This window comes from Pteropus vampyrus, unplaced genomic scaffold (genome assembly GCF_000151845.1).
Source record: "Pteropus vampyrus isolate Shadow unplaced genomic scaffold, Pvam_2.0 Scaffold14, whole genome shotgun sequence".
Classification (NCBI taxonomy): Eukaryota; Metazoa; Chordata; class Mammalia; order Chiroptera; family Pteropodidae; genus Pteropus; species Pteropus vampyrus.
In genome coordinates this window covers 2296660-2312669 of record NW_011888795.1, presented here as the reverse complement: position 1 = coordinate 2312669, position 16010 = coordinate 2296660, and the positions used below count along the sequence as shown (strand labels likewise).

General features: G+C 37.2%; 2 protein-coding genes across 2 annotated transcripts in view; both read right to left on the bottom strand.

Moving 5' to 3' along the window:
- The window catches only part of ATP13A5 (ATPase 13A5), a 109531-nt gene extending 108811 nt beyond the window's left edge, over nt 1-720 (bottom strand). The window contains exon 1 of the mRNA XM_011383325.1: nt 667-720. Within this exon, the coding sequence (XP_011381627.1) occupies nt 667-720 (54 nt within the window). The remainder of the gene's footprint in view (nt 1-666) is intronic.
- A 2363-nt stretch (nt 721-3083) lies between these two features.
- The window catches only part of ATP13A4 (ATPase 13A4), a 126065-nt gene continuing 113138 nt past the window's right edge, over nt 3084-16010 (bottom strand). Inside the window, exons 26-30 of the mRNA XM_011381415.1 lie at nt 14375-14546; nt 13484-13674; nt 12299-12387; nt 8861-8941; nt 3084-3600 (exon numbers count right to left, since the gene is read on the bottom strand). Of these exons, the coding sequence (XP_011379717.1) occupies nt 3388-3600; nt 8861-8941; nt 12299-12387; nt 13484-13674; nt 14375-14546 (746 nt within the window). The 3' untranslated portion in view covers nt 3084-3387. The remainder of the gene's footprint in view (nt 3601-8860; nt 8942-12298; nt 12388-13483; nt 13675-14374; nt 14547-16010) is intronic.

Genomic DNA, 16010 nt, shown 5'->3' with positions numbered 1-16010 from the left:
ATCACATCTGCAAGTGGATATATGTACACTTCTGTGAGCACATAAGGACACGTGGCACAGGCATATTTCTATTCTCAGATCATTGCATATTTAGTGAGGAGAGCCTGGAGTCAAGGTTCTTCTCTGTGGGTAACAGCTGTTTACCTTGGGATGCACATACAAGGGACCCTCTCAAATTATTTGAATCAGATTTCTGTGTTCTTTTCTTCTTCTAGTTCTGCTCAGAAAAACATATTTGGCACAGGTAGCTCTGCCTTTGGGTTGGGACATTCTCCGATGTCCTTTTCTTCAATTTTTTGAAACTCCTCTTTCTAAGAAAATGCACACATTAGAATTCCACAGCTGTCAATTTGGCAGTTAGGACCCCTCACTGTACACCTGTTTTCTAGGCTTTTATTCCCATTAGAAGCCACCTTCCAAGCTACAGAGCAGTCAAATCTATTTGTCCACACCATAGGATCTCACAGGGCTGGGAGCCCTCTTCCCAGCCCATCTCCCCACAAGTATCATTCTGATACTCTTTGTGGGAAGCAGCAATAAATGGTTTACATTACAGCATAAGACTGAGACACTGGACGTATCTAGCCTGAAAGGCATCTTGAGGGTAGTTGAGTTTCATCTGACACTTGACTTCCTTCTGCAATTGGTCTTTGAATATCTACTTACATTTCCAGTGTCACAGAGTGCACACCTCATGAGGTCACTAGCTTCCACTTCCATCGTGCTATTAGGGCAGTGGTCTTTGTGTCAGCCTGAAGCCATTTCCATTATGCTGTTTATCCACTGGTCATGCCACCTGGCACAGGTCAGAACCTTTCCCACAACAACCCTTCAAGGATTTAAATACAATTCTCACATTTCAATACCCCATTTTTCCAGACTAAGCACTTCCTGCTCCTTCAGTTACTGCCTCTAAAATATAATTAGTCTTAAGTACAGTCTTCAGAATCAGTTCCTTTTGGCAAAGATTTTAGGACTGTTTGGCTGGTGGAGAACCAGAGTCCTCCATCCCTGTTCCCCATCAGCCACGTGCAAATTGCTGAGGATGGAATTACTTAGAATCAAGGCAAAAGCAACTCAATCCCAGAAAGACAGACACTCAGGCTTTGTGGTTTGTTTGTTTGTTTTTTTTTTTTTTTAACATACCTCTAGCCCAAGCCTGGCAGGATGCCTGGAATTCATTTGAATAAAAGGCTCTTATATTAACACAGGGTTGCTTCCTTCCATCTAACAAATAAGAAACTCATTCTTTGTTTACCTGTGAGATCACACTAAGCACCCCCGCCCTGCTGGAGCTTTGTAATAAGGAAGCATTTGGAAGCCACAGAAGATTTGCTCAGTAGATTATGTCTGAGGCCCAGGTCTCAGTTTTCTCATCTGTAAGGTGGAGATAATAAGCCCTTCTTTGTGTGAGTATGGGAGAATTGTGTAATTCAAATGAGCTAGTGAAGGTGACAACACTTGGCAAGAGCTCTCCTAATTACGAACTGTGCACGCTGTTCTTGCTCATCACTAGATAGACCATCTCCAGCTTGCCCTGTCCACAGCCCTCCACTTTTGAAAAATGAGAAAAACTATAAGTTTTAGAAAAACTTTTCCAGAGTTGTCACGTAACTGCTGAGGCTGACTTTGTAAAAGGAAATATTTCTTTCTGTACCAAGGAAGACAATGATTCTGCAGCCTATTTTAATGATTCTTCATACTCTACTTTAAAACCCGAAGCACCTAGGTACCTTCATGGATGGGAAACACCATGTTCCCAGAATTACTCGTGGTCACAGAGCCACAAACAGTGCTCAAGAGTTCAGCTAGGGAAGAGAATGACCGCAGATGCTATTGATAAGAAGAAAAGCCAGCTACTTATCCTGGGCCAGGACACTCACCCCTGCCCAGAACATTCACCTAGAATTTGATGTTCATAATGAAAATTTTGCATTTGCTTTAAAATAGTATTTGTGGATGTCCTCTGATAATTCAGTGTTGCCTGCTAAACTAACAATAATGTGGGTATTTTCTATGCTGAATGAATCCAATATAACCAAACTGTAATAGTGATGAAATAAGGGAAATTTTCGTTTTCTGAATACTGAAGCCTCAATCTTAAGAAATGTGTAGGTTATCCGATAATGTATTACATTGTAGCACAAGAGTAACTTTTCTCAGAAGCGATAGAGCAGAGGAGTGAAAATTCCTGGAGTTGGCAGGTGAGATGAAGGTTTCTTAAAACACAGAATAAGTTCATAGGGTCAGGAGATCAGTGTAATGGACCCTACCAGGGCTCTTTGATATGTGCCACTTTCTTTCCTTTCCCAGGAATACAAGCAGAATGAATGACATAATTTGTGGGGCCCAGTGCAAAATGAAAACGTGGCACCTTCATTCAAAAATTAAAAATTTCAAGATGGCAACAGCAGAGCATTAAACCATATGTGAGGCACTTTGAAGCATAAGCCCTGTGTGACTGACTATACAGGTCACATGCCCTCGAAGTCAGCCATAAATACAGGAGACTATACTCCCCAGGTCCTTTGCTAATCCCTGGTTAATGAGATGCAAGTGGTAGAAAAGATGTGCGTTGCTTTTGGAGTGAAGCAGTATATAGCCTTTGTGTTATCATCTTCAGTCTCTTCCTTCTCCTATCATAGTAAACATGGGGTCCTTCTGTTGAGTCAGTGGAGTCATCAGATTGAAGCAGTCACCACTCTGAGGAGAGCTATTCTAAAGAGTCACCTGGGCCAAGAAAGTTCTAGTGTGTGAAGCCACAGAGATATGGGGGTTGTTTGTTACTGCAGCATCAGCTTAGCCTGAACTTACTAATACATAGGGGAAGGCGGGAAGTAGAAAAAAAGTCTCAAATCTGAAAAGCACTACAAGAGAAAGGAAATTAGACAGTAAAGATTGGTGTGATGATTCCCACGCTTTCCTTTTTCTATTAATGAAATAAGAATTCAAAAATGATGTTTAACATATTACAATTCTATGACTATACATAGTGCTACCTTCCCTCAACTTATTTAAAAAATACAATTCTATGACTATACATAGTGCTACCTTCCTTCAACTTATTTAAAAAATATATCATTTAAGAAGAAAGAGTACATCTTTACCCTCCAATCTCTTGGCCCTTCACCATCCTTGGTCCATTCTTGATTCACCAAACACTTCTAACACTTTCAGAAGCCAAGAGGAAAGCACTCTTCCAGGGCAGTGTTCTGCTTTACAGAATGTATTTTATCAAACGGACTTTAATTTGTCACCATGATTGAACAGGTTTTTGATTCCAAAAACTCCCGCTGATATTGTAAGAGTCTCATTGCTTAAAAATCACTGAAACTGGTCCCTTTTGTCATTGCTTTTATATTTTCTCAACGTGGCTATCCATTGCCCTCAAAGTTGTTCCTCGTTGCTCTCAAACACAGGATTGCTGTAAGACACTCCCCTGCCACACGCTGGCAGGTCAGAGTAGGAGGTTTGGTGTAATGGGGGCCAACTGGGGTCATTTGCCAAAGTCCTCTGCCATATTCGATATTGGCTTTTTGATCGATAGCCAAAACACCTTTTGATTATCATCCACAGGGCTCGGTTTTCAATAATGGCCTCCTGCAAAATAAAAGAGTTACTCTTTACAATCAGAGGTCAAGTGTTTCCAGGTTTCGACCTTCCATAGATCCCAATAAGGTATCACTGCATTGACTGCTCAAATCCAGCCTGACCAAGGACTTCAACCCTGGACAAACAAATCCAGGGTGGTTTCACACAATAGGTCTCAGCCTCTCAAACTTTTCCATGTAAGGAACTCTTCTGGAAGAAGAGAGAAGTGCATAGTTTCAAGAATCTGGAAACATAGCTTGAAATAGTCTGCTTCGAGAATAAAATTTCTTCCAAATCCCGTATATGAATTAAATTTAAAGTCGTTCAAATTCCACAGTTCACTCCTTACCGCATCCATATTTTAATTAATATAAAATGACATTTAAAATTACCACCAAATGGAATTGATCCAATAGAAAGATGGGCCACATGTATGATGTGGCTTTGGTGTACCTTGGCACAACACTGCACAGTCATGAACAGAGGTTAGTAAAGTTGTAATATGAGCCACAGTCTTGGAGTCGGAAAGATCTAAATTCGAGTTTCTGCTCTGATACCTACTATGGGCAAATTAATTACTCTATGTGAGCCTCAGTGATTGGAAATGATAATTCTTTCCTCTTAGATTTGTTATAAGGATTATATAAATCTTTTAATAATGCAGGGCGTGGCATGGCCTAGCTGCCTCCTTTCTCACCCTTCTGAACTATTCATTTAATAAATGGCTATGCACTATGGCCATATTCATATATACCTCTAACCTTCGTGGACGATATTCATTGCAATGCATTTTTTTAAGATTACAAAAGATACGTCTTTTGGAAACATTTTGGAATTCCATTTTATTTCATGATTTAGACCGAGCCTTGAATAGAGCCCAAGTTTTAGGTTACAATACAGAGTGTATGAGAGGTTATCATGTTAGTTTTTCATTTTTATCATGTTTAGTCACAAAGGTTGACCATCCTAAAAGTTATCATGAAAGAAAAAAATATGAGAAGCCAAGCTGTCCCACAGAATTAGAACTTTACAGGAGATTGTAGTTTTCTTGAAATCCACCCATCTTTGACAGTTGAGTCCCATTGTTCATGGAAATAATAGAGGACAGCTGGTCTGAATCTTCCTATAAAAACTGATCCTCCACCTGCAGGCTCTTAGAGATCCATGTAACGATTTTATCAGCATCTTTCAAACCTCAGTGCTCACCTAGCCAGATCTGTTATTCTACTTTCCTACAGCAAGGTTTTTGTCCTCCTTAATTTAACACGAGAGCAATATTTCTCCTTGAAGCTGGGATAAGCCAGGATCATAGGTAACCAATTACTTGTTTTAAAATCTAGTTTGCCTGCAGGAAATCTTAGCAGGCTTTAAATAAAACAATGAAACAAAACAACACACACATGCACACACACACGCGCGCGCACACACACACACACACACACACACATGCGCGCAACACTTTAGTGCTCTATGCCATGCCTTGAGCTTTTTTACAATTCTAGAAATATGATGACCTGTATCACTTTGTTGCTCTGGAAAAGGAGACTAAAGCCCTGAGAGATAATTTGTCCTGTCACTTTACATTGCAAATTAAATGCAGAATAGAACTACAAACAAAAGGAATGCCTTGATAAGATTTCATTTCTCAAAAAAAAGCCCCCAAATCTGGCTGCTCAAATAATTCATATATGTACACATATCTATATACACACACATGCATATATATACATATATACACACATATGCATACATATACATATGTATACATATAGGTGTATATATACATATGTATATTATGTGTATATATATGCATGAGTGCATATGTACATGTATATATATGTATATATATATACACACACATACACATATATGCACAAACACATAAACAATTTTTAAAAAGGGAGAGGAAATAAAGCTATGAATGTCAGCTCTTGTGCCTTTCAGCTGAAGGTTAGATCATGGAACTTGGCAAAGTAAGAACAAGGCTTCATTCAAACCTGCTTGCTTGCTGGGGGTGCTCTAAGATTAAGGTTAGGGTTAGACCTCTGAACAGACCAGACAATATTCAGGACTGTGCAAAAGGAAGCTAGCCATCCCCTATGCCTGTCCTTCAAAACCTCTCTGAACTATCTCTACCACAGGCTGGCAAGGTATTATGCAGTTAGTACAGCCCATCCAAGGAATGCTTAATATCTTCTGTCAGGCATATCTAGAGCTCCCTGAGGAAAACATCTGGCTGCATCCATGATAGTCTGGGATTTTTACTGACTTTGCTAGGCTCGCTTCTTGAGGCAGGAAATCTTAGAGTTCATGATTCCCCATTACGACTGCCAGTATCAAAGACAAATGGGTCTGGTTTGTTCCTGATTTGTTACTGACAGCAGGGAAAGTGGTAACTTCATGGAGGAGCCTGGGGGGTAGGAACTGGAACCCTGCAATGTTATTTCCCATGGTAGAAGCTTTTGGGAACTTGCACTAAATATCTACAAGTGTCTTGATTTCTCTCAACATAGGAAACAAAAGAGAAACATTCTTTTTTATAAGTATCAAATTGCCTACTCCATCTGCTGGGGATGAGCAGGGTCACTTTTTACACTTAAGAATTGAATAAACATTTACCCAGCTTCTATTAAAATAAAGCAGCATTTTAGGTGCTGCAGCTACTGAGATGAGTTCTCACCAGCATGCAGGCCTACTTTGTTTTATTGTTTCACTTTATTGTGCTTCATAGATGTTGCATATTTTTTTTTACAAATTGAAGGCAGTGCCCCTCACCCCCAGCAAAAAGATTACAATTGGATTTACTGTGGTGGTTTGAAACCGAACCCACAATATCTCTGAGGTACTTCTGTAGTTTAATGGCAGGTGAGAGAAGACATTTATACACAGATAACTATAGCGTTTGTCCCCTCTCTCGGTAGATTGTGAGCTCTACTTCTTTGTCATTTTTATTCTCCTCGCATCGTGCCCTAGGACATAGAACATAGTCAACAAAGGCTTGAGGAAAGTGAATGAATAAATAAATCCCCAAATGATCGAAAGATACAAAAATGGTAAGTACCACAAGAGTTAACATAATTATCACAGAAAAAATACAATAATATATTTATTAATCTTACTATGTGCTTTTCACTGTTCCTATTTCATTCTCAGAGTAACCCTTGAGGTAGGTACTGTTATCATCACTATTTTACAGATGAGGAAACACAGAAAAGTAAAGTAGCAAGTGCTGTCCAAACTCAGGCAGCAAGAAGGGTGGAGCCAGAATTCAAACCAAGGGAAAATACCCCCAGTTTACGTTCTTAACTGCAAATACACTGACTGCAGAATGATTTCCTGCTACAAGACTATGGCAGACTTTGTTGCTTAATTACCCTATAGCCCACTCCTCCCAAATCTTCTCTGCTCACCTATACACATACACAGTCTATGCCCGTCTAACTTTTTAGCATACATTCACTTTCCCAGAATCCAATTCTATTCAGTACAACAATGAGACAAAGTTCTAACCAATGAAGCATAAGAGGGAGTCCACAGATGGGCTATAGGAAATTTTTTTTGTTTCCTGATAAAAGGTTCATTCCTGAGGGGAAAAAACTTGCTGATACCTCCAGCTATTTGGAAGCTATCTGGGCACTGTCAGCAACAAGCACAAACATGAAAGACCAACATCTAAGCATGGTGGGACAGAAAAGGTGACAGTACTCCTCAATGACATCAAGTCATTAAACCACCATTGAAGCCACTTACTCTGATGTCCTTGTTAAGAGAGTCAATAAATATCATCTTTATTGTTTAAGCCACTGTTAGTCAAGTTTTGTTACTTCCCTAACAAATCCAGGCATCAGGAAAGATTCATGAAGAGGATAGTATTACAGCTGTGCTATAGAGGATGGGATAGCATTTCAACAGACAAAAGTGGGAAAGATATACTAGACAGAGGAAATAATGTGATTGTGGTTGGGGAAAAGATACATAGTCCCTTAAAGTGCAAAGACCATCTTTCCGCTACTTAGTGTGAGGATACTCATGATGATGTTCTTTTATTAATTTGGTGGTTTTGGAAACCATATGGTTTAGTATAGTGCTTCTCAGGGTGATCTCTAAACCAGCAGCACCAGAGTCACCTAGCAACCTGTTAGAAACAAAAATGTGTGCCTACTCCAGATCTACTGAATTAGAAATGCTGGGGGCAGGGCTGGACAATCTTTGTTTTAACACATCCTCCAGGTGATTCTGATGCTCACTCAAGTTTGAGAAGCCCTGGTTTAGCATCCAGAGAGAAGTTCAAGTACTCTATTCTATGTCTTGTTCTGCCACCAGCTCCAGTGCAGTCCTCACTCTGCTTAGTAACGAAGGTTTGTTGAGCTCCTGCCTAAAAAGCACTGCAGGGAAGTCAGGCTCCAGGTCCTCTCAGCCCACCATGGATCTCCCTCCCCTGGAACAAGCCTGGATTTGTAACTGGGAGTGAGAATAGGGACAGATAGTAACCTGCGGCTCACCTCTCCTTCGAAATGGATGCCTTCTGGGGGGTACCCCCTAACAGTAAGCTTTGAAGAGTGGAGTTTGTGTCTAACAGCACTGCAAAAAGAGAAAGTAAACCATGTAGCAAAGAAATGGGGAGCATAAGCTCATTTTACTGAAGAAATGCAGCAAGTGGAAGTTGAAGAATAAAAGCTGGGAAAAGCTCACTATGAATCTCACTTCCCATTACCAAGTAAAAACGATACAAATTGTTAAGTGAAAGAAGCTAGACACAGAAGGCCACATATTATATGATTTCCTTTATATGAAATGTCCAGAATAGGCACGTCCATAGAGGCAGAAAGATTAGTGGTTGCCAGGGGATGGAGAAGGAAGAAGGGGGAATGAGGAGTGACTGCTAATGGGTACAGGATTTCTTTTGGGGTGATGAGAACATTCTAGAACTAGATAGTGGTGATGGTTAAACAACTCAATAAATATACTAAAATTGAATTGTATACTTTAAAAGGTAAATTTTACAGTGTATGAATTACACCTCAATTTCCAAAAATGAATCGAGTTGGGTCTTGATTTGTGAATTTTAGAAATGAATAGGATTTTAGGATCATTCCATTCTCCCCAGCTCTACTTTCAGATAGGACAACAAATGCCTTGTTTGGAACTCATCAGAGGAAACAGCATTGCTCATGCTGCCCTATTGAGCCTAGTCAGCTAAAGCTGTTCTTTTCTCAGACTCCCCCCCAAATGCCCCCCTCCTAGTAATGGGTAGCCTGAGGGCACTTACCTCCACCACAAGGGACACAGTGAAATTGCAGCTGAGCATAATGATAATGTAGACCCTCCACAGAAGAGGAGTGCAGAGCAACTGGCAGGAGAAGAAGAAGCACCGTTAGTCTGAAGGCAAATATGTGCTGGAAAATGTTTGTGTGTTCACAGTGTATGTTTCCATAGGTTATAAATTACATATGTAATAGGTAGATACATATATGTGTGTGTATATATTATGTGCATATATTTTTTTATATATGTAAGTATTTCTATGCATGTATGCACAGAAAACAGGGTGGAAAGATTATATCCAGTGATTCCAGTGATTTGGGAACTATGATAGTTGCTTTCTTTCTTTTATCTTTCTTCTTTTTATTCTCTGTAACTTAATTTTTTCTAAAATAAATCTGGTCACTTTACCACCAAAACTGATAATAAAAGTATCTTTCGTTTGCTTGCGTTATTTTGTTTTTGTGAGGGAATACAGGAACGTGGCTCTACTCCCAAGAGGCTCTGAGGGTACATGTGTCAAACCTCCACGTGGGCAGCATTGCCCTTTTCTCTCTGGTGCCACGTCTCCTCAACTGAGCCCTGCTTCTGTGGCCTGGGTCAAGGCTTTACTCTCAGCATATAGCTGCACAGGCAGCAGTGTCTCAAGGGAACTCTCCGACAGAGCCAGTGGGGCTGAAAGCAAGCTGGCTCTATCTGTTTATTTCCCCTCTTCCTCTGTATCTTCCCTAAGCCCTCTTTGGGTGGATGACATATATGTTATATACATATATTAAATGAATGATTGATTGAATGAATGAATGAACGAGTGAAACAAAGCCAAGTACACTGTATTGTACCCAGCACCGCCTCTTACATTGCCTTGTACACTGGTGAGAATAAAGACAGGTACAAACCTCTGGAGGGCAATGCTGTTAAAATTAAAAGTTCAGATTCATTTCTAGGAATTTATCCTAGAGATGTACTTGTACATGGCTGAAATGATACATGTATATGGTTCTTTTATTGCAGCTTTGTTTGAAATAGAAAAATTGGACACCATCTGAATGTCTATCAATAGGGAACTACATATAAATTATCGTATATATATGTAAATAATAAAATACTATATTATTTCATATACAGTTCATATATTTCATAATACTATATATAATGAAATACTATATATATAAAATGAAATAGTATTTTAGCATTAAAAAAAGGATGAGGAACTTTTATGCACCAATATGGAACAATGACCAAAATATACTCTAACATGGAAGAACAAGGTGCAGATTGTTTATGTGATTGTGGCAGTCATGAAAATGCTCCACCCAGATCTCCTGCTGTTGGCAGGATAAATGGCATATACTCTAGCTGCTATGCTTAGAATCTACCACCAAAGTCACCCTAATGCCACACTTCCCATAGACCGTTCATAGTTAATAACTGAAGACAGCAGGGCTTCTAATCAGAGCCACTCTTGTGAGACACTGGACACCTCTAATGGGCAACTTGGACTTGACTGTCTTAGAACTGTGCTGCAATCTGAAACTCAATTCATCTCACCCTCCTTCTTTCCTATCTCCTTCACAGGGGCAAACCCACACAGTATGGTGCCTTCCCCAACCTCTCTGGCTTCTTAATTTTTTCTCCCATAGGCAATTCTTCAAAAATCTTTCTTACACATCTTATCTCATCTGACTTCTCCAGCTCAGAAGACCTGGACAAAGGTAATAGTTTGCTGCTATTTGTGTGAAAATGTGAGAGAATATACACATAAAAATATATGTATATTTGCATATATATGTAAAAAATATGTCTTCGAGTATGTGTAATAAATTGGTGTCATCAACTGCTTCCACAGAGGGGAACTGGTAGCTAGGGAACGATAAATAGAGGGAGATTTTCACTGTATAACTTTTATAACTTTTGAATTTTAAGTCATGTGAATGTATTCTCTGTTAAAAAAAAATTTCGCACGATTTTTTTTAAAAAATGAGCAATAGCTATGTTGCAAAATTTTATTTTAAATTATTCCATTTTAAATGATTCCATTTAAAATAAAATCAACTTCATAAATCAGTCAATGCACATTTGTAATATATAAATTTTCAAAGATGGAAAGATATAGTGAACAATGTTATAATTTTCCATGTCTGCATATTCACATTTCTATAATGTATGCATAAATTTTATGTAATAAGAAAAGCAATTATTTTTAAGATAAACAATAATTCTTTGCAGAATTCTTTGCAGTCATGCTGGCAACAACTTCACACAGGTTCCCTCCAAACCACATGTCTTCTATTTTGTTATAGCAGAGGACCCAGACTCTTGTAAGGGTCTTCACTATTAAAGGGTGTGACTTAACCCAACATGTTGTAACTTTAATTTCTGCAGAATTAAGAAGTTTTAACTCACTTAGAAGACTAGTGGACAAACATTATTTTTCTCTGTGAATGTGTAATATTTAATTTATGAACACATTTAACAACAGTGACAATTTGTTAAACACAGTAATGCAATTTTGAAAATGAAAACTGAATGTAGATTAGTTTATATGTCACACTGGGTTCATGAAGGTATTGTTGGTTTAGAATACACTGTGCTTTAAGTGCTTGTCTATATTTAGGATCCTGATATACAACAATCAATCAGTCAGTCAGTCATTGCCATTTTGTGCCATTCACCACGCAAGGCACTGGCTGTCCAAGAATGAGTAATATAGAATCTTAGCCCTCATGAAACTTGTCTTTGATGGAGATGGAGAGCTAAGGAGGCAGGTTTACAAAGTACTAAGTGAAAAAAGCTCAGTTCCTTTTGTCTACTCTTCTGATTTCTATTTACTTGTCTAAAGGACTTTTAGTAATTCAAAAGTAGGATAGGTTAGAAAAATAAAAATGCATATCTTTCCCTTGTGTGAATATGTAAATTTTTTTTTCTTGTAGAGCTTCAAAGTTATCTCATATTTACAAAATAAGGGAGTTCACAAGGTAAGGCATGACTCTTTAAAAGTAAGTTTTACAGACAATTAAGTATGAATATCCGAAAAACACATTTCTAAAGAGGTAAAAAAAAAGATGTAAATACAGATTTAACAATTAATTGAAAAAATGTTGTGGACAAAACTGTTTTAAACAGCTTCTAAACAGAAGCATTTAGGGAAAAATTCTTTCACATTTGAAAAAGAAATGTATAAATAGATTTTCTAATCTTAAAGGGATCTTTTAAAAGAAAAACATTCAACGCTTTTGAATACTTAAAATTAAAACTAGAAAGAATTTTAATTCATGACCAGCTTAAATAAAAAAATATAAGTAAATTCGGCATTTTTAAAAACTGTACCATCCCAAAAGAATAATTGGTGTCAAGGGTTCATGTCAATTGCAATTGTGACTTGCTTTTTGAAGTCAGGGTGTTAAATAACTATAAAACATCATAATATTTCTATGTTAAGACTTACATCCAAACGCCTATATAAATCTGGAATATCAGCAAATAGAATGAATAGACACACAGCCAGCTGTATGACCAGCACAAGGACAAATATATCTGAGGAAATAAGAACACAAGCTATCATTTAGAGAAATCAGAATATAAAGTGTCACATCTATTGAAAGACATATTCTAGATTAATGCTGATTAAATTTACTTGATTCCTACATCCAAACATAGCATAATAGATGGAAAGTACTCATTTCTATGCAATGGATCTCACCTCTATAATTTCTGTGCATGTCCTTGAGGCAAGTGGAAATTTTAACATCCATGTTATGAGTTTCAATTAATAAAAGTGAGAAATATATATAGGATAACATTAACAAAATATATTTATATTATTACTAAATTTTTTTTTAGTTATTATAAAATAAGTGCCTTAAAAGCATCCAACTATCTGAGTTTCTTTAATGCAAATTTTCTACCTTAAATTCTTTTCTGGAGAAAAAAGAGGGTTGTAAATAAACAACTATTTAAATTGTAATCATGTACTTCAAGAAGAAGAAGGGAAAACAATTTTCTCTGAACGAATTTTTATGAGGATATTGATTCTTCATCTTGGGCTTCTAAATTTTCCCAATTAGAGGAGTAGCGATGGTGTCCAAATAAATGCCCCAAAGGAAAACCAAGTCACTCACCCACTTCTGCTAACACAAACCTACTCCCAGCCCAGAATGTAAGAAAGTGAGAAGTGCTTTGGCCAAGAGCCTCCACAATTGTCTGCAGCCTGGTTTTTCTAGGTTGGACCCACTCCCAGCCTGCCAACCACATGATATCATCCTGACCACTGTCTTCATTGCATGAGACATGTTTCAACTGAGTGCTGTGACCCTTTTCCCCATCTCCTGCGAGATGAATTCTGACAAGTAGAGAAATAAATGAGTATTCTCAATTTGGAGCGATCCCATGAAAATACCCTAGAGACAAACTTCTGGTGAAGGATACAGAAACTTTAGTATTTAATGCAGCTTTGAGGGAAGGAGTAAAAGACCCCAAAATAAGGTTGTGCAATGTGTTTACAGAGACCCAGAGTGGAAAGCAGGAAACCTGGAATAAGTGCCAACTTTGCAGCTGCTCCCTGAATGACCCAGGCATGTTTGCCTTTCTCTCTGATGACCTCTCACCTCTGATCTGGTACAATTCTACTCACAGTTTTTATAGGTTGGCTGCCTAAATGGTCTTCCTTTAGAGAAGATAAAAGCCACAATGATACAGTTCATTGTTCCCAAGAACCATATAGTAGTGTTCTCAAAACTTGTGAAGGCACCATTATTTCCCACTTTTTCTGGAACAAGTGGAGGAGTTAACTTTGAGATGTTTTCATTTTGCACTGTGCAGTCACTAAAAAGGAAACCAAAGAAGCTAATGAATTAAGATGATAGGCTCCTATGGAGCATTTATATCTACAAGACTCCATGTCCTCAATACTTCTATAATTGCCTACACTTTGGGAAAGAATATATCAAAAAATAAGGAGACAGAAACCAGAACAGATAGATTTATATTTCGAATAGATGGATGGATAGATAGATGATAGATAGACAGACAGACAGAAAGACAAACAAAAAAAGTTATTTATTCAATAATTTGGGCACCAAATGTGTGTATGTTAGAAAGAAAGAGTTTAGTAAGTCATAATTCTTCCCTCTAGTGGCTTAAGATCTCTGAACGTTTGTAAGTAAAGTGACCATATATTTTATTATTCAATAGGAACAGATTTGAATGTGAAAAAAATATTAATAATTTCATTGGGATATCAGGCTTAAATTGGGGCTCCCCAGGCAAACTGCAATGCATTGTCACCCTAGATAGAAAAGCTGATCATAGATCATTATCCAAGACAGGCAAAGATAAGTGCCAATGAATGTTACTATCAAACTGTACTACAGAAAAGAGAAAGTCACTGGAAAATTTCCCAAGGGATTTAAAGAAGCCAAAGCCTTTGGCAGAATGAAGACCCATTTGCCTCCCATTATATGGGCCAGATTATTTTTCATAGAAATTATAATGTGGGAAGCTGGAATCAAGGCTATGATCATACCTATGCATCTCCATGGAATACCAAGGCTGCCTCTGAACCAGAATGAAGCCCACAATGTGCATGGCCAGGCTCAGAAGAATGTTGAAAATCACAGAGAGCAGCAAAGGTGGGGAGATCAGTCGTCCTGCAGGTCTGAAAGGCACCAGCTTGGGATAGACACCATTCAAATTCACTACAAAATAAATTCAAGTTTTATATGTAAGAGAGCATGAAAATGTGGTATTCTTCATCAGAAGAATGATGTAACTTCTTGGACCCACACATCTGAGGAAATTGGTAAATTAAAGTACATTATAAACTGAGGGAACAAAATAATAAATGGATTCAAACTGAAGTTATATGAGGAATTCTTAAGAGAGTAGATAGTTCAATCACAAGATGCTTTTTTTATGTGTCTATTAAATGGGCAAAACCTTAAATTATAGGTGAGGGAGTATTGAAATTCACACTTTTCATATATTGATTGTGGGAATGTAAATTAACTAAAATTCTGAAGGGTAATTTGGCAATGAATATGAAGAGATTGAAAAATATTCATAACTTTTCACATAGTTATTCCACTTTGGGAAATTTATCCTATGCTAAAAAATCAGAAATATAGAAAGATGTTTATTACAGCATAATTTATAATAAATTATGGCACATCTATATATAATAAGTCACATCAGCAAAATGGCAGAGTAAACAGCTTCAAGATCCGATTCCTCCACAAAAACTTCTAAAAACAAGCAAAAACTATAAGAACCAAATTTATTCAAAGTACTGAAAGGAAACAAAAGACACCTGCAAACCAAGAATATTTTACTAGATGAACCCGTAATTCAGAAATGAAGGAGAGATGTTCTCCCAGACAAAAACCGAGAGATTGTATCACCACTAGACCTGCTCTAGAAGAAATGCTAAAGGCAGTTCTTCAAGTTGAAAAAAAGGGACACTAAATAGCAACATGAAAACATATGAAAGTATAAAACTTACTGGTAAGGTGAATATGTAGTCAAATTTAGAATGCTCTAATACTATGAGAGTGATGATTAAATCACTTTTAACAAAGTATAAGTTAAAATAGAAAAATATTAAAATAATTAGTTATGAAATTCATTAATGTTTAAACATTATAAAAAGTTGTAAATGCTGACATTAACACAAAATATAGAGAGAAAAGAAGTAAAAATATAGTTTTCATCGCAATTGAAATTAATTTATTAGTTTAATATATGGGTATATAAATACATAAAAGTTAAGATGAAGAAATTAAAGCTCCCACCAAAAACATCATAAAATCACAAAGGAAGATAGCAAAAGAGGAAGAAAGAAAAAAAGACACACCAAAACAGAAAAAAAATTAAATAACATTAGCATGCACTTACATATTAATAATTTACTTTAAGCACAATAGATTAAATTCTCCAATTAAAGACAGAGTGGCTTAAAATAATAAAAAGAAAGCATCAGCTATATGTTGTCTATACAAAGCTTATTTTAGCATTAAGAGCACATATTGGCTGAAAGTGAAGCAAATTTTGTTTATTATTTGCATGAAAAAATGTATTCCACTCAAATGGTAAACAAAATAAAGCATGGGTGGTAATAATTATATCAGATAAAATAGATTTTAAGTTAAGTATTGTCACAAGAT